Source organism: Sus scrofa, chromosome 18 (assembly GCF_000003025.6).
Source record: "Sus scrofa isolate TJ Tabasco breed Duroc chromosome 18, Sscrofa11.1, whole genome shotgun sequence".
Lineage (NCBI taxonomy): Eukaryota > Metazoa > Chordata > Mammalia > Artiodactyla > Suidae > Sus > Sus scrofa.
Window position 1 is genome coordinate 7,013,508 of NC_010460.4, and position 19,263 is coordinate 7,032,770.

Below are 19,263 nucleotides of genomic sequence, written 5' to 3' on the forward strand. Positions count from 1 at the left end.
TTTTATTTCTTATCATTGCTAAGACTAGCAACCCTTGATTGAAAATAGCTTCTGCCTAGAGCTTTAGAGGTGGCTATACTCAAAGGTCAATAGCTGGGTTCCTAATGGATTTTCAAAGGAGAATATGATGCTTAAACTGCAAGAGGACAGGGGAAAATTTTGCCAGTTCCTTTCTGTGATGGAATTAAGGCCTTGTTGAACTCTGAGTTGCAACCCTCACCCTCTCGGGAGAGGGTTTGTGCTACAGAAATGAGGAGGTTGCCCTCTAGTGACCATAAGTTCATATAACACCCTTTGATTTTGGAGCCCAAGTAATAACAGGAAATGTGTTACACATTGTCTACAGCTTGCGAGGCACTGTTCTAAGTGCACGTTATGACAGTAGCCCCGTGAGACAGAACCATTTATTACCCCTATTTTAAAGATGATGAAATTGAGGCTCAGAGGAGTTAGGCAACTTGCCCAAGGTCACTGAGCCAGTGTTGTGTTGAAATCTGGGCTCTGTGGCTCTGAAATCAGTATGTTCAATCCTTCTGCTATTTTGCCTGAGAGGAAGAGAGGGTGTTGTGGTGGACTTGGTGCCTTCTGGCAAGAGGGCATGGGTGGTGTGCATCTCTTCCACACGGCCCTTCCAGGGACGTCTGGTTGGTAGTTCAAATTCCATCATGGTGGAGGAACTCACACAGTGGGAATTAGAAAATAGTACACTACAGAGATTTTTTCCTTCCTTCCTTCCTTTTTCTCTCTTTCTTCTCCAGAGAACCAATTTGCCAATACACCCCGGGTGAGAATGTCTGAGAAGTCAAAGATATATCCTTAAGTTTTCTTTGGGAAAACTGGAAAAGAGATTTGGGAACTAATGAAAACCTAGTTTTGTTAAAAAAAAAATACAGAGATTTTTAAGACTTTGCTTCTTGATTTTTTTTTTTTTTGGTATGAGAACAGAAACAGGTATTTTTATAACTAATGTAGAACTCCTTAAAATGAAGAAAAACTTATCAAAGTGCTCAGCTGCTTTCTGAGATAAGAAAATAGAACAGTTGCAGGGCCTGTGTTGCTGAGCACACATCACAAATGGCCAAAGAGACAGAGGAGTCAGACAAAACAAGCAGAACTGTTTCTAGAGGAACTTAAGCTAAATCCATCTGGGCCCACTTAACCATTGGTGGGATGGGCAAAGTAGATTTGGAAGAGCAAGAATTCAGAGAAAAACACATGGGTGCCAGTTTGAAGGCGATCAGATCACAGACGGAGAATGGCCATGGCTTTTAGGAGAAATGACACAAAGTCGCTACAATTTCGTACTTTTAGAACCCATAATTTTTTGGGGGCAAAAACTACTAGGAATATTTGAATCGTAGAATAACCCTACTCAAAAGCTTTCAATAGGCAGTACTGGCAACGTGGTGATTGTCCTTGAGGCTGTGCTACATAGAGGATCTTCTTATTTCCCTACTGCTCTGTCTGTTGGAAACTTTCCATAGTTAAAAAGAGGACCAGAGTTCCTGTCGTGGCCCAGCGGAAAGGAATCCAACTAGGAACCATGAGGTCGTGGGTGCGATCCCTGGCCTCCCTCAGTGGGTTAAGGATCCTGTTGCTGTGAGCTGGGTGTAGGTCCCAAACGCGGCTCGGATCCCACGTTGCTGTGTCGGTGGTGTGGGCCGGCAGCTGTAGCTCCGATTTGCCCCCTAGCCTGGGAACCTCCATATGCCGTGGGTGCGGCCCTAAAAAGCAAAAAATAAAATAAAATGAAGATAAAAATAAAAAGAGGACCAAGCTATTGGGCCCTGTAAATGATTATGTTAAAGAGAATAAAATAAAGCATCAAGATCTGTCAGCAAAGGTAGGTCTGAGATGCAGTGTGCAGGGCCTGAAGATGTGGGTAACAGGAAGGTGCGGGAGGCAGATGTGCGTGTGTTCCAAGTTCACCTCTGTATATCTGCTCCCAAGGGAAGAGACCTGGAGAGAACATCATGACTGTCCTTGAAAGGTAACGCTTGAAATCTGAATGTAGCCTTGGTGATGCAGGCGTGACCAATTGCTCTGGGTTGGCCCAGATCTGAGGGTTTTCTGAGATGCAGGACTTTTGAGTTTTGGAACCTGGTTGGTTGGTCACCTTAGCAGTGGAAACGAAGTATGCAAACAGTGAGTGTGTTCTGTGCTTGGAGGGCTTTGATGAATAAGGAAACAGGAGGAAAACCAGGCAGCTGAACAGATCTTGAAGCCAAGGGTGGAAAGTTTTTTTTTGTCTTTTTTGTCTTTTTAGGGCCGCACCCATGGCATATGGAGATTCCCAGGCTAGGGGTTGAATCAGAGCTGTAGCTGCCGACCTACACCACAGCCATAGCAATGAAAGATCCAAGCCGCGTCTGTGAGCTACACCACAGCTCACAGCAATGCTGGATCCTTAACTCACTGAGAAAGGCCGGGAATTGGACCCGCAACCTCATGGTTCCTAGTCGGATTCGTTTCCGCTGCGCCACAGCGTAACTCCCAAGAGTGGAGAGTTTTAAAAGGGGATGGTCACGGTGTCTTGTGACGTGGGAGACCAGACAGAATGGGGACTCAGGCCATAGCGTTTGATTTCTTAGAATGACCGCTTCAGATCAGGACTTGCCAGACACGTTCTTCAGTGACTTAGCCTTTGAAAACAGAAAACAAAGGCAAAATTTCTGTGGTCAGGTACAATCAGTGTAATCAGTGCCAAAATTAAATTTTATTGGCACTTTTAGGATTAGATTTTGATATAGGAATTAATTATTTAAATAACTCATTATAAGGTAAACTGCAAAGTCAAAGGTATTTTGGTCACTTAACAGTTTGATTAGTTCACACAAAGGTTAAGGCCATGGAGTTCCCTGGTGGCTCAGCCAGTGAAGGATCTGGCATTGTCACTGCTGTGGCTGTGATTGCTACTTTGGCATAGGTTTGATCCCTGGCTGGGGAACTTCCTCATGCCACAGGTGTGGTGCAAAAAAAAAAAAAAAGCTAAAGCCATGTCTAGCAGTATTTGGAAATACTTCACTTTTGTATGTTAAGATAAATCTCACATAAAGTTGAGCAAATCTTAGTCAAGAATATAAATGTAAGGAGTTCCCACTGTGGCTCTGAATCTGTTAAGAATCTGACTGCAGTGGCTCTGGTCACTGCAGAGGTGTGAGTCTGATTCTGGCCCAGCACAGTGGGTTAAAGGCTCCAGTGCTGGTGCAGCTGTGGTGCAGGTTGCAGCTATGGCTCGGATTCAACTCCTGGCCTGTGAACTTCCAAATGCCTTGAGTGGTGGTCATAAAATATATATATATATATATATATATATATATATATATATATATATATATAGGCCTATATATATATTTGGCATATATATATAAAATTTGGCATATACATATATATATGGCTAACTTTCACTCTAGAGCAAATCATTTTATCCTCCTTGCTTATCTTTCTCACCATAATTAACTGGTTGAGTCCATGCAGCTTTGTTCTGCTGTGTTGTGAAGGAGGTCTTGGGCCACGGTTTCAGGAATGAGAAGGCTAAGTTAGTCTTCTACGCCTGTTAACTGTTTTTCTTTTGTCAGAAGGTTGCATCCAGCATTGTGGAGAGCAGAAGGCGGGCTATCTATTCTCTTGGGTTGCAGCTTGGACTTTGGGATTCATTCACCAAGTTGTCTGGGCACCAAAGGCACTGGAGCAGAGCTCCACCTGCTCAGATGCACCTTCAGCCAGAGACCCACAAGGTCACGTGGCCTCCCGGTTCTTGTACCTTGATCCCTCCATGGTCAGAGCTTACCTGTGACTTGATCTACTGCTCGTGGTCTCCACACACTCCGTGAGTTCACCCAGGGCTTGTGCTGCTGCTGTTCCTTGTGCCGTTAGGGTTAGGGTTAGGGCTAGGGTTAAGGTTAGGGTAGGGTTAGGGTTGGCATGTGTGGGGAACCTGGGCTAGGTTCACTGCTAGGGCAGGGAATCAGAGGTGGCAGGTGGGGAGTGAGGGGGTGGGGGTAGGAGGTAAGCCATGGTTCCTCTTGTCTCTAACCTCAACAAAGGACCCAGCTTCTTTCATCCCTGTCCCCACACTGATCCCCTGGCAGATACTCCACTGTCCCTTGGGGAGCCAGGTTGTGGCTAGAAGGAAATGTTGGAGGGTGCCCTCAGGGCCCCGAATAGACATGCCTTCCAAGTGACTAGTCTGAGTTTTCCAAGGCATTTTCCCTGACCTTTGCATCCACAGGCAAGCCTACACTTCTCACTGCATTGATGAGTGGAATGCGGACTGAGGTTTGATTCCACTGAGAAGTGAGAGTGAGCCAGACCGGCACCCTGTGAGGTTTCCTGTCTTTTCCGAGTGTCGTATTGACACCTGCTAAGTATTTCTGTCACTCCTGGTCCCAGGTGCACTCAGGGCCACAAGCTGTGATACGCTATCTAGCATCTGGTTTGAATGAACCAGGGATTTGTTTGCGGTCTCTTAGGGCTCTGGGGAGGAGATGCAAACAGCAGCTTTCCCTAGGGAGGGCAGGCTGTAATAGGACCCTTTCTCTTTTGCATCCTTAGGCACTGATGGGGATCTCTAGGGATGTTCAAGGGGACATTTCTTCTCTGGGTCCTGACCTATCTTCCTTCCTTCCTCCCTCCCTCCCTCCGTCCCTCTCTCTCTCTCTCTCTCTTTTTTTTTTTTCCGGTTTTTAGGGCTGCACCTGTGGCAAATGGAGGTTCCCAGGCCAGGGCCCGAATCAGAGCTATAGCTGCCGGCCTATGCTACAGCCACAGAAACTTGGGAACCAAGCCGCACCTGCAATCTATACCACAGCTCACAACAACGCCAGATCCTTAACCCACTGAGTGAGCCCAGGGATTGAACCCGCATCCTCAGGGATATTAGTTGATTCGTTTCCATTTCGCCACAACAGGAATTCTGGCCCTGATCTTTCCTAGCTGGCCAGTGAGACAGAGATAAGGGTTCTGTCCTGAGTTCTTCTCTCTCCAACCCAGAAGGAGCTAAAGCAGGAAGAACAGGATTTACAGTGTTTTGTGGAGAATGAGTTTTAACTGTGAAACTTTGAGGTTGGAGACACAGCCCTGACCCTGTGCGTAGTACCTAGACCTCCCCTGAAGTGTTTGCCAATTGTAATTTAATCCGTTGTTCTTCCCTAGCCTCTGAGCTGGAGAGAGGGTAAAAGCTTTGTTGTATAATCCAGAATCCAGTCCAGTGAGTAGCCTATATGCTCAGTATAATTTTATTGAATAAATAAGTGCACTCATTTTGTATGGAGGCTTATGGTCTATTATGCACTTATGTAGTATTTCCTTTGAACCTCAAAACAACCCCTTGAAATAGATATTATGATCATCTCTGTTTTTTTTCTTTTTTTTTTTTTTTTCTTTTTTAGGGCTGCACTTGTGGCATATGCACATTACCAGGCTAGGGGTCAAATTGGAGCTGCAGCTGCTGGCCTACACTGCAGCCACAGCAATTTAGGATCTGAGCCAGGTCTGCCACCTACACCACAGCTCATGGCAATGCTGGATTCTTAACCCACTGAGGGAGGCCAGGGATTGAACCCGCAGTCTCAAGGATTCACTTCTGCTGCGCCGCAATGGGAACTTCTTTTTTTTTTTTTTTTTTTTTGTCCTTTTGCCTTTTCTAGGGCCACACCCGAGGCATATGGAGGTTCCCAGGCTAGGGATCGAATTGGAGCTGTAGCCGCCAGCCTACACCAGAGCCACAGCAACTCGGGATCTGAGCCGGGTCTGCGACCTACACCTCAGCTCATGGCAATGCTGGATCATTAACCCACTGAGCAAGGCCAGGGATCGAACCCGAAACCTCATGGTTCCTAGTCGGATTCGTTAACTACTGAGCCATGATGGGAGCTCCACAACTGGAACTTCTTGAAGGGAGATTTTAATTCCCTGCTCAGGAATGGAAACTGGGCAGCCTGCCTGAAAACTAGGAATCCGAGCTGTAGACCACCAGGAACTAGAAGCTAAAAGCAGAGTTGCCTTAATTCTTGCCCCCGTTGAAGGCAAGAATATCTGAAGAAGGCAAAAATTGAGTTCCTGTCTGTCTCAGTGGTAACGAACCCAGCTGGTATCCAAGAGGATGCAGGTTCGATATTAGGGCCGCAGGTATGGCCCTAATATGGGAAAAAAAGGCAGAAATTGTAAAAATAGGTACAAATTTATTATTATGAGCCCAGTGCACAGCTCATGTGGGAGAACAATATAGAAACAAAACAGGGAGTTCCCGTTGTGGTGCAGCAGAAACAAATCCGACTAGGAACCATGAGGTTGCGTGTTCGATCCCTGGCCTTGCTCAGTGGGTTAGGATCCCGCGTTGCTGTGAGTTGTGGTGTAGGCCGGCAGCAACAGCTCTGATTAGACCCCTAGCCTGGGAACTGCCATAGGCCAAAGGTGCAGCCCCGAAAAGACAACAATAACAACAACAAAAAGACCAAAAAAAAAAAAAAAAAAAAAGCAAAACAACACACTCAGGGATTTGGACACCCTTGCTGGTGAGGAGCGGGCCAAAGGGGTGATTTAAATCATTCATGTAGGGGCAGTTCGTCCAGGTCTTTGTTTTCCTTGGGCTAATTGTATAATTTTGTTTCTCACACTTGACGAGACCCAGGACCCTCCCCAATATGTATGCCCGTCCTTTAACCAAGATGAATTCCAGCACCAGGGCTTATGGGAAGTTTGACACAATGCATGGTCCCCTAGGGTCCCCTCCCATTTTTTTTTTTTTTTTTTTTTTTTTGTCTTTTTAGAGCCACATCCACGGTATATGGAGGTTCCCAGGCTAGGGGTCTAATCGGAGCTACAGCTGCCGGCCTACACCACAGCCACAGCAACGCCAGATCCAAGCCGCATCTGCAACCTACACCACAGCTCACGGCAACGCTGGATCCTTAACCTACTGAGTGAGGCCAGGGATCAAACCGCAACCTGGTCAGATTTGGCCAGGGATCAAACCGCAAATCCTAGTCAGATTTGTTTCTGCTGCACCACGACGGGAACTCCTCCCCTCCCATTTGACTCCTAGGAGTCTTTGTGTGTACATGTAGTCGGGGAGGCCTCCTTGGCCTTATGAGTGAGAGACTGATATGGTTATCGTATCTTTCTACTCCAGCAGAGCTCAGCTCCTGCAATTAGCTTTTTCCTTGAGAAGTCACAGAGAAGCAAGACCCGATTTACTCAGCCTGACAAGTCCCCTGCTGTTCAGCCCAGGGGCCCATCCAATTCCTACCTCAGATGATTGAGTGGCTACAACTGAGCTGTGTTCTAAGTCCCTGGACGGGTCTGGTCCTCTGTGTGCATCTGGTCCAGTCTGGGCTCTGTCCTTTTCACATGGGGCCTGCTTTGAATGTCCTCCTTCTAGACACCCTGCTCCTCTGCCTCACATCCCTCACCCCATTATTATTTTTTTTGGCGGGGGGGGGGGTTTAGGGCCACACTTGCAGCATATAGAAATTCCCCGGGTAGGGGTGAAACAGAGTTGCAGCTGTGGGCATACACCACAGCCACAGCAACGCAGAATCTGAGCCAGATCTGCGACCTACACCACAGCTCACAGTAATCCCGGATCCTTAACCCACTGAATGGAGCCAGGGATCGAACCTGCCTCCTCATAGATACTGGTCGGGTTCATTTCTGCTGAGCCACAATGGGAACTCCCCTCACCTTTATTTTTTCTATTTTATTGTCTTTTTGCCTTTTCTAGGGCTGCTCCCTCGACATATGGAGGTTTCCAGCCTAGGGGTCTAATCAGAGCTGTAGCCACCAGCCTACACCACAGCCATAGCAACGCAGGATCTGAGCCTCATCTGCGATCTACACCACAGCTCATGGCAGTGCTGGATCCTTAACCCACTGAGCGAGGCCAGGGATCGAACCTGCAACCTCATGATTCCTAGTCAAATTCCTTTCCACTGCGCCACGATAGGAACTTCAGGAGTAGATATTATTGTAACTCCTATTTTACAGATACAGAAACAGAGACATGCAGTAACATGCCTGTGTCACACACCAGTAAGTAGCAGAGCCAGGAGCCAAGCTTAAGTCATCCAGAGTCTGGGGACTGCAGGGTGACAGGGTGGCGGGTGTGAGAACTGGCAGAAGGTGCAGCTGAGGGTTTTTTGGTTTGTTTGTTTTATTGGCCGCACCCGTGGCATGTGGAAGTTCTTGGGTCAGGGATCGAACCTACACCACAACGGCAAGCAGCGACCAGAGCTGCTGCAATGACCATGCTGAATCCTTCACCCGCTGGGCCACGGGACAACTCCGTGGGGTTTTTCCATTAATTTTCCACCTCGGAATCCTCTCCTCGGCTCCTCCTCTCTCCCTGTTGCTGCCACACCTAGACCGAACTCAACCCAGGGAATTATTGTTTTTTTCCTCTTTGGATTGTCTTCAGAACCACTGTTTTCTTATTTTCTTCCAATGCAACTGGGAGGCAGCCTGACATTCTTTAGACACTTCACAATAAAGGAAAGCAAATGAGAGACAAACCAGAAACTTTAAAACAAACAAACAAACAAAATCAGTTCCTACCTGGTGAGGCTAGTTGTTAGGCTAGCTGCACAGACATGAAGCATCTCTGCAGGGCCCACTCCCACTGGTGAGGGGTCCCACCCAGAACTGTTCCTCTGGGAAACTCTTGGGAGATGTTTTGCCGTGTTGCTTATGGGGATAATCCCCGAAGGCCAGGCAGGAGCTCCCAACCAGACAGGCCCAGAGTGTCCTCAGAGCTTAACACCTTCACCGCTTCCCTCACCCCGTTCCTGCTGCTCTGCTCTCCATCCCACACCTTTGGTGCTGCTGTTTTCTGCCCAGACCTGCGCTGCCCAGGCCTCCTGGGCCACGTTCCAGGCTGCAGAATGCTTCTGCCCTCCTTCCCTGAAGGAAACTCCTAACTGCCTGTAACGCATGGCTCCTGGCAGAGGGCATGGGAGACGAGCCTCTCCTGCAGAAGGCAGCACATCAGGGGTGCAGGCCAGGGGTCCAGAGAGCTTCCCCAGCCTGCAGACCTTGAGGACTGGCCCCCTGGCTTGTTTATCCGTCCTCATTCCACCAGCCCATCTTTCGGAGGCGTCTGTCTGAAGTTTCCATACCTCCACCTTTCCTCTAAGGACTCCAGCCCTCTCCCGAGGGAAGAGGGAAACAGGAGGTGGGTGGGAGGCCCACCCTTCAGGGGCTCCTGCCTTCTTGCTTCTGATGTCTGCCCCCCTCTGTTGGTTGATTGAACTTATGGTTTCTTGTCTCATTCAACAGCTGGTTCTGTCCTAGAAGCCCAAAGAAAAGCGTGCCTGAGAAAATAATAAAAGAATTCCTGTGGTATCTGCTCACAGGAAAGTAGGAGGAATTTAGCAGGCACGGAGGTATTAGAAGGGGAAGGTTGTGTTAGCTGGGGGGCCATCTGATGCCTCTCAAGTCCTGGCCATTGGATTGGCCCCAGCTGCCAGTCCAGTCTTCATTTGCAAGGCTCTACCAGGTTTGAGACACCTTGCCCCATGCTGGGCCTTCCCGATTGGACTCCTGTGGCCACCAGAATCCCCTTAGCTGCTCCACATGGTGGGTAAGGTCTGGGCTGACTCTGTGGGTAAAGAAATCCTTCACACCATAGCTTTCAATGTCTCTCAGGGGACAGTAGTGTAGGGTTTGCAAAGTGGATCCCTTAGGAATTCTGGTTTCTGTCTGAAGCCAAGCAATTCAAAGACAGGGTATTCTGGCCCCTTCTGGAAGTTTAGGTGTGTTTTCAATAAAAGAAAAAAAAAAAAAAAAGGAAGGGAGGGAAGAGTGGAGAGAACTTGATCTAGTTAAAGTAGGACAACATACAGTATTTACAATTATGTCATCACCCTTAAAGCTCTTGTTAGTTCTCCTGCCTTCAGCTTTTGCAAACAATGAGATAATATTTCTTCATAATAAGCACAGAGAGGGATTATACAGTTGGTTTTCCTGGCAGGGTTCATATTAATGACAGGCTGACTTTATTTTTTAATTTTTTATTTACTGATGTTTTGCTTTTTAGGGCCACACCCATGCATATGGAAATTCCCAGGCTAGGGGTCCAATCGGAGCCAGTCTACACCACAGCCACAGCAACACCAGATCTGAGCCACATCTGCAACCTACACCACAGCTCATGGCAACACTGGATCCCTGACCCACTGGGGGAGGCCAGGTATTAAACCTGAATCCTCGTGGATACTAGTTGGACTTGTTTCTGCTGAGCCACAATGGGAACCCCCATGACATGCCAACTTTAATTTCTTGCTTTTCTCTCTTTTTCAGTGAGTATGTATGCATGTATCATTTAGAAAAAAACATATTTCTCTATTCTTTAGGAGTTGGAAGGATTTAATTTGTCTTCCTATAACAGTTATGCCAACCTTAAATAGTCATATAAATAAATATCACTTAGGAAATCTATCAAAATAGTATATTTTCATAAACATTTTCCTTTCCAGTTAATTAAGTCCCAAGCTGTCTGAATTATAAAGGGATGAGTGTGAGTGTGCCTGTGTGTGTGTGTGTGTGTGTGCGTGTGTGTGTGATTCTTTTTTGTCATTTAGGAGAGGAGGGACTCTCTTGAAATATGTGCTCAGGGACCTGGGAACTCAGAATTTAGTCTTTGCTAGTGACCTTATATTTTTATTTGGTAGCTTTCTTCTTTCCTTCTTTTTTCCTTCTCTTCCTTTCTTTCTTTCTTTCTCCTTTTCTTTGTTTCTTTCTCTCTTTCTCCCTTTCTTTCTCTCTTTCTTTCTTTTTCTTTCTTTCTTTCTTTCTTTCTTTCTTTCTTTCTTTCTTTCTTTCTTTCTTTCTTTCTCTCTCTCTCTCTCTCTCTCTCTCTCTCTCTCTCTCTCTCTCTCCTCTCTCTCTCTCTCTCTCTCTCTCTCTTTCTTTCTTTCTGCTATACTCTCAGCATTGTGGAAGTTCCTGTGCCAGGAATCAAACCCAAGCCACAGCAGTGACCTGAGCCACAGCGTGATAATGCTGGGCTCCTAAACCCATTGCATCACGAGGAAACTCCTATTTGGGAGCTTCTTAAGCTTGGTATGGTCAGCAGCATTCTTTTCAAATTCATCAGTACTTCTGATTTTAAAAATACCAAATGCAAGAAAAGCTAATCTGCTAACTTCTAGTTCTGAGCTATCTGAGAGGTGGGGTGTCTTACTAGGGAATAGCCTTCTGAAGCGGATGGGCTCCTTCTGGAGAGTGACAGTGAGCAGCAAACAGCCCCTCCCAGGGACTTTGCCCCAGCCCCACAAGGTCCTTCGAGGTGCCCTAGGACTGGTAAAGCCAGAGGAACCAGTGCCACGTACATTGTCACAGATCCAGGAGCGAAGCAAAAGAGCCTGGCCTCTAGTCTTGCCTCTTTCTACCTCCTTTCTGCTTCCTTTTTACTTCATTTTTCCCCTTCCCTTTCTTCTCACTTTGTCTTTTACCATTTGGGAAAATAGAGCATTGCACTGAGTGTGCAGCACCTACCCACCCTAGCTCGCGCTATTTCATCGTTACCTCCAAGCAACCTCCTGAAACTATTGGTCTTTACAAAATCCATGTGTTTTCATCATCATTTGTGAAAACTCCTGTGATGTGAGTGCACCGCATCCCTCCACTGGCAGTGTACATGGCCTCCTCTAAGTCACGTCCACAGCCTTTTTCTTCACTTTTCATTTTCCTTGGAACCTCTGCACCACTTGATGATTTGGGCCAGCTTTTCTTTCCCCTTTCAGGTTTCCCTTCCACCTCCCGGGAAGGGAGCCCTCTTTTTTTCTTGACTAGCCCTTGTCACTAGCCCTCTTTTTTTCTTGACTGTGGGTTAACAGGTTGCCTTAAGGGGGGGCATATAATTTTTCATCCATTCCAAAATATTCTTGAGAATTAAAGGGTGACATATGACAAGAGGCATAAACAGAGATCGTCCTGGGCAAACAGAGGTATCTGGTCACTCTCTCCTTAAGGCTCGGTGGGAGAGCAAGCAGAGAAGAGCGCAGGGCAGGATACAAATGACCACAGATGAAAGAGTTTTCAAACATCTGTCGTAGAGTTGCTCAGCTACTTCTGTTTAGATTCTGAAGTTACACATTCAGCTTCATGTTCATGAAAGGATCTAGTTACCTGAGGAGAAGTGTCAGAGCAGATGAGGAAAGAAAAGATGGGTGAGGAAAAGACAGAGCTTGTGGGATCAGGTCCTTTGTTACCCTGTGGGTTACAGTCACAGAATTTGTCCTTACAGGTAAAGATGAACTTGGTGCTGAGACCGTGTCCAGGCTCCTTTCAGCCCAGGGTTGCCCAGGATCAATAGCACTGAGTGGCCAGCTAGGCAGGCAGCCGTGATGATTTCACACAGAATATTCCAAGAACTGTTGGCATTGAAGATGCTGCACATGGAAAGAAATAGAGCAACTGTGCTGAAAGTGTAAAAACTGAGGAAGCAGCTGATGGCTTTGATGGCCCTCATGTGAGCCTCCATGCTGGGGCCCCTGAAGCCAGTGGCATTGCTCTCCATCCATTGGGGGTGTCTCTTGAGAGAGACCATCAGCAGGGTGGCTGCAAGGATGAACATGCTCAGAGGGATGAAGATACCCAGGTAAAGCGTGAGAATCAAGTTGACCACGTTGGTCCCAGAGAAGTACAGCTTCTCAGTGGAGTTGGAGGAGGGGCTAGGGATGGAGTTCTTTACGTGCACATTGACGATATCTGTAGAGAAGGGAAAACTAGAGCAGAAGGAGAACAACGACAGCCTCAAGAGCCAAGGCAACAGCACCGGCATTATCCCCTTCATCGCAGCGATCAAAGGGTGAGTAAAGTTTGCAATTCTAAGACAATAGAAGATACTGAGCCAGGCAGCAAGCCAGAGGTTGGCATAGTTTAGAAACATGGTGACGGTTTTAAAAAGCGTATACATGGTTTTTCGGTTATAAGTGACCCAGAATAGTATAATGTAGGTATTTTCTAGCATGATCCAAAGCTGTAGCAAGAGCCTGGAAAAACTCAGCATCAACAGAATTGCAGTCACCAACAGGGAGGATTTTGTCTCTGGCCTCCTTGGCTCCACGGATGGCTGTGATGAAGCTGTTCCCAGGAATGGCAGTGATGCACTCTATTCCGGAGACCACTAAGGTGAAGACGATTTTAAACCCGGTGGTGTCTTCAGCCATAGCATCTCTGTTCACTATCGCCATCCTCTTTAGCTCTGATGTTCAAGCTTCCTTGCCAAGAACTTGTACCTTCTCTGCAGACTTTCTGATCCTTTTTCAATGCTAGTATAGTTCCCCCCCGCCCCCAGTTAATGGTTATTTCCAATTTTTCTTCATTAGCTTGTCACATGACCAGAGGCATGAAATGCAAATGACGAGAGGATCTGGTTACTGGCTGTCTTGCTTTTTCTTTTCTTTTCTTTTCTTTTTTTTTTAATTGTTCATAAAATTTATTTGTATTTTGTCCATTTACAAAGATGATTAAAAATGGTTTGCTGTCTCCCAAATTTTATTTTTCTAGACAAATTGCTTGATATATACTTTGATTTCCTCTGTTACAGTATTTAAGCACCATCAAATTGCAAGTAACCATAGTTCAGAGTTCTGGTTATGGTGCAGCAGAAATGAATCTGACTAGCATCCATGAGGATGCAGGTTTGATCCCTGGCCTCGTTCAGTAGGTTAGGGACCTGGCTTTGCTGGGAGCTGTGGTGCAGGTTGCAGACTCGGCTCGGATCTGGCGTAGCTGTGGCTGTGGCTGTTGCCGGCGACTACAGCTCCAAGTCAACCCCTACCCTGGGAAGCTCCATATGCCACGGGTATGGCCCTAAAAAGACAAAAAGAAAAAAAAATAAAACAGATATGAATGCACATTTCAATTTATTATGGTAGTCACCAATTCCTAATGTCTTCTTGACCCTGAGGCTTTACGCCAGTGTGCTTGCCCTGTTGTAATTTTTTTTTTTTTTTTTGTCTTTTTAGGGCCAAACTAGCGGCACATGGAGATTCCCAGGCTAGAGGTTTAATCTGAGCTGTAGCCACCAACCTACACCATAACCCCAGCAATGCCAGATCCAAGCCGCCTCTTCGACCTACAGCACAGCTCATGGCAACGCTGGATCCCTAACCCACTGAGCGAGATCAGGGATTGAACCCAAACCATAACCCCAGCAATGCCAGATCCAAGCCGCCTCTTCGATCTACAGCACAGCTCACGGCAACGCTGGATCCCTAACCCACTGAGCGAGATCAGGGATCGAACCCATGTTCTTGTTGATGCTAGTTGGGTTTGTTAACCGCTGAGCCATGACGGGAACTCCTGCCCTCTTACAATTTTTATAATACAAATGAAGGACTAATAACATGGATTTCTCCAACCCCAAAATAATTGTATTTCAAATGAAGCCAGATTTATTTTTATTATGTAAATCATATTTGTATGAAAAATAGCACCAGACAAAGCAGCATGTTACAAAATTAAGAAAGCATAATTATCATTATTATTTATTTCTTATTTGGCTGCTCCCTGGCAAATGGAGTTCCCAGGCCAAGGATCAGATCTGAGCCACAGTTGCAACCTACACTGCAGCCTTTGGCAACACCGGATCTTTTAATCCACACTGTGCAGGGCTGAGAATTGAACCTGCGTCCTGGTGCTGCAGAGACACCATCGATCCCATTGTGCCACAGTGGGAACTCCAAGAAAGCATTATTTTATGTATTTATTTATTTGGCCTCACCCACAGCATGGGAAGTTCCCCAGCCTGGGATCGAACTTGCGCCAGAGCAGTAACTAGAGCCACAGCAGTGACAAGGCTGGATCCTTAATTCACTGAGCCACCAGGGCACTTCCAGAAAGCATTGTTCCAGAAGTCATGTCACCACAAAGACTTGTACAAGAATGACTTTATTCATAGTAGCCAGAAATGGGAAACAAGATTCTTTGACAAGTAAGAGAGTCATTAAACTATGTTACTTCTCCTAATTGAGGAGAGAAGTATTTGTCAGCGGCTTTCATATGTTCCAAAGCAGAGAATGCATCTTTTTATTTGTTCCAACTTATGCAAGTTTGTAATAAATATATCTCTCCAAATTTCTTGCACATAATTGTGGATTTCCATTGTTTTAATAGCATTTTCTCTTGGTGTGAATTCACATTTTTCTCTGATTTTAAGAAGTGAGAACAGTGGGGACTAGTGGGCAGGCCCTATATTTATAGGGATGTAGGGCCAATTTTTTTTTTTTTTTAGGTGGCACTCACGGCATATGGAATTTCCCAGGTTAGGGGCCAAATCAGAGCTGTAGCCGCTGGCCTACGACACATCCACAGCAACGCCAGATCCCAGCCACATCTGCAACCTGCACCACAGCTCATGGCAATGCCAGATCCTTAACCCCCTGAGTGAGGCCAAGGATCGAACCTGCGTCCTCATGGATGCTAGTCAGATTTGTTTCTGCTGAGCCACGATGGGAACTCCTATTTTTTAATTTTTTGATCCTTTCTCATTTGGGGAGCTAGAACACAGGCACCTTTATTTTGGGGAAAATCTCATGGAGGAACCAAACAACAAAAATTTCAAATTATTGGCTTTTTTTTTTTTTTAATTTTTTTGGCCATGCCCATAGCATGTAGAAGATCCTGGGCCAGGGACCTGAACCACTGCAGTGACAATGCTGGATCTTTAACCTGCTTCCCCAAAGAAGAACCCCCAACTTCTTGGCTATTAAGTTCAAAATTCTAGGCTATTAAGTCCAGATGTAGAATAGAACAGATTTGGAAGAATATGTGATTGGGGAACAACTTTGCTTTCTCTCTCAAGCACCACCATGCAGACTATAAATTGTTTTTCCAAGTGAGGGAGGAGTGAGAGGGATGCAGGGAATAGCAATGGAGAGTGAGCCACTCTCTGAAAGGGGCGCTGTGTCTTGGCCCATCACACATGGCTTCATGGGGACATCAAGGCAGAGGGGGCGCCGCAAGCTTGCTTCTGAGTTCCCCACAGCCCATCCACTCTCACGAGAGTGAGAGTCATTCAACCTTCCTTGCGTTCACAAAAATGGGTTGGAAATTTGCTGAGGGAGTTTGTCGATCCCCAAAGGCTGGTCATACCGAGGAGGTTTGCAAGCGTCGGTTCAGATGCAGCCAATGCAAGGACAGAGGAATGACCATGGAAAAGATTCCCCAGCTCCTTCCCTCCAGCCAAATCTCTGATCCCCAGGCAACCTGTATGTCACCTTAGGGAGGACGGGCAGGAGAAATCCTGAGACGCTCTTGTAATCAGAGTGTCTAAGCCTAGCCTGACTGAGGAGACACTAGAATATAATTGGTTTATGGACACGTGTCGACTCAGTGAGGGGGAGAAACATGAATAAGACTTTCCCTTCAGTCTTTGTGCTCAACTCTGTGCTCTTGAATTTGTTCCCATCCTGTGGTCAAGCCCAAGTTCATGTGCCTGATGCACAGTGAGGCCAGACAAACCGAAAACGTCAGAGTTTGCAGCAGGGAGGAGGCTTCAGCTCAAAAGATGGGGAACTTGTCTCAAATCCACCTGGCTGGCAGGCTGGGGCAGAAGGTTTTTTAGAGGCAGAAAGGGTAAAGATGAGGCGGCGAGTTCTCTGCGATTTCACCTTCCTGATAAGACAGCAGTTGCAGACTTCCCGGCACCATCTTGGGACTTGAGGCATCATTGGTGATTGTGACTGATCTATGAGTTCCTGTGAGGCAGACGAGTCAATCATGGTCTTGTGATCCCTTAACTTCTTTTTAGGAGTGAGCAAAAGCCAAGGTTGAGGCATTTTATTATTTGCTTAGAGCCTTTGAGATGGTTCAGGAGTTTCAGTTCTTCATGGACCCTGCTGGTGTCATCAGTTTTAATTCTGCTTGTGGCAGCTGGTTGAAGCCACAGGACATTACCTCCACGGTTTGGGGTCATAAATCAAGGCATTAGTTTAAGCTAACAATCATGGAAAAGATTTTCTTGGGTTTGCTTTTCCTTTGTTTCTGTACGTCCTCACTTTCCTGGTTGTAACTTCTTGGATCTGCTCTTTGAAACTCAGGGAAGGTCTCTGAGTCTAAAACCTTTTTCCACAAACAGGAAACAGGTAACATGGAAAGGCCCCACAGTGTCCTGTTTGGTTTCAATCCCATAGTGATAACTTGGGCAGATTTCATCTTTTCTAATCTTTTTTGTGTTATTACTACTCAATCCAGCTTAGTTTCATACTTGGTAAAATCTTAACTTCTCCCTTTTCCTCAAGCACAGTTTTTTGTTTTGTTTTGTTTTGCTTTGCTTTTTTAGGGCCCCACCCACAGTATATGGACATTCCCAGGCTAGGGGTTGAATCAGAGCTATAGCTGCTGGCCTGCATCATAGCTACAGCCATAGCAATGTGGGATGCAGCCTAGTCCACAGCTCACAGCAACACCAGATCCTTAACCCATTGAGCAAGGCCAGGGATCCAACCCATATCCCCATGGATACCAGTCGGGCTCACTATGGCTGAGCCACAATGGGAACTTCCCCCAAGCACAGTTTGAATGGAGACCCCCATCTGCTGGTATTGGATGGGAACAGCGTAGGCTCTGGGGCACCGGTCTCTCCTTCCTCCAGGGTGCTGGTGAGGGAGAGAGCGGGCAGGTGGTGCCTCTTAATTTTGCTGGGCGCTGTGGTAGATATGCTTTCTTGTGGATGCTGCTGCTTCTTCTGCACTATGTGGCCACTGTATCTCTGGGGACCAGACATCCCCTTACTGGCTGTCTCCTGGGGAACACTAGGGAGTTCTTGAGAGGGCTCTGTGGCATTTGTCCAGTGTTCTTCCCGTGGCTCATGTCACCCTTCTCTTCTCTCCCTCCCCTCATCTTTTTAAAAGTGTAGACCCAGGTGAGGGTTGCTGTTGGGATCCTAGCTAGTTCTAGTAAGGCTGGTATTTCCACATTTTCCACCTTTGGGTAAGATTTGCAGGTGGGTATCTAGTCCTAGTTCTTGGTTTCTTTCTTTAATGTGTCCCTCTCAACCCTCTCTCCATACCAGAATTGGCTTAAAGGGCCTAAAACATCCATACCCAAGGCTCATCCTCAAACATTCTAAGTTGCTGTTCTGGAGAAAAGCTAAGCATTGGCATCTCCAAAGCTCCCCACTGAGAGTCTAATGTGGCGTGGGGAGGGCTGAGAACCACTGCAGGGAAGGGCTATGTTCTTGTGTGGTTTATAGTGTGGGCTCTAGGCTCAGTTCTGGGGCAACGGGAACCAAGCCACTCAACACCTTTGTGGAAGCGACTGAATGACTTTTTGGAGAAGAACAAGAAGACAAGTTTTTCCATCATGTAGAGAGATACAGATACAGAGGTTGAATCACAGAAAATTATAACTTTTTTTTCTTTTATGGCCGTACCTACAACATATGGAAGTTTTCAGGCTAAGGTCTGAATCAGAGCTGTAGCTGGGCCTATGCCACAACCATGGCAACACCACATCCAAGCTGCATCTACGACCTATGCTACAGCTTATGGCAATGCTGGATACTTAACCCACTGAGTGAGGCTGGGGATCAAACCCACAACTTCATGGACACTATGAGGGGTTCTTAACCTGCTGAACCACAATGGGAACTCAAAAAATTATATTTTTAAAAACTGAGTTTTGGGAGTTCCATTCCTGGATCAGCGGTAATGGACCCAACTTGTATCCATGAGGACATGGGTTTGATCCCCCACTTTGCTCAGTGGGTTAAGGATTCAGCATTGCCGTGAACAGTGGGGTAGGTTGCAGACACAGCTCAGATCCTACGTTGCTGTGGCTGTGGTGTAGGCAGGCAGTTGCAGCTCCATTTTGACCTTAGCCTGGGAACTTCCATGTATCATCCATGGGTACAGCTCTAAATTATAAAATAAAAAAATAAAAACTGAGTTTGGGGCTTATGAAAATTACTTCCACTCTACGGTATTAAATAAGTGAAAATATTTCTTGGATCTCTATGAAAAGGAGGAAAAAGAACATAGAGAGTCATACATTCTCCTTTGAGCTTATTTGGCAAAGGATGTGTGGACTAAAAAAATGTTTGCCTGCCATTTCAGTGAACAGTGGATATTGCCTGCCTTCTAGTAAACAAGAAATGTGCCCACCATCAAGCCATTGGCCCCTTCAGCTGCTCCCTACCCACCTTCACAGTGGGCCCTGAGGGCATTCAGGATGGAGAAAAACAGGATTCTGGTCCTAGATAGTTAAGATGCGTATCAAAGAAAGGAATTCAATGAGCCCAGACTCTTGCATCTTCTT

General features: G+C 46.4%; 1 protein-coding gene and 1 long non-coding RNA gene across 2 annotated transcripts in view; one reads left to right on the forward strand and one right to left on the reverse strand.

Annotated features, from left to right (window-relative positions):
* The window catches only part of LOC106508196, a 45,033-nt gene that overhangs the window by 14,342 nt on the left and 11,428 nt on the right, over positions 1–19,263 (forward strand). The gene's annotated exons all lie outside the window — the stretch shown is intronic.
* TAS2R40 (taste 2 receptor member 40) lies at positions 10,911–13,690 on the reverse strand. The gene is given in 2 exon segments (XM_013990765.2): positions 10,911–13,021; positions 13,023–13,690. Coding segments are annotated over 2 exon segments (954 nt in total). The 5' UTR covers positions 13,194–13,690; the 3' UTR covers positions 10,911–12,238.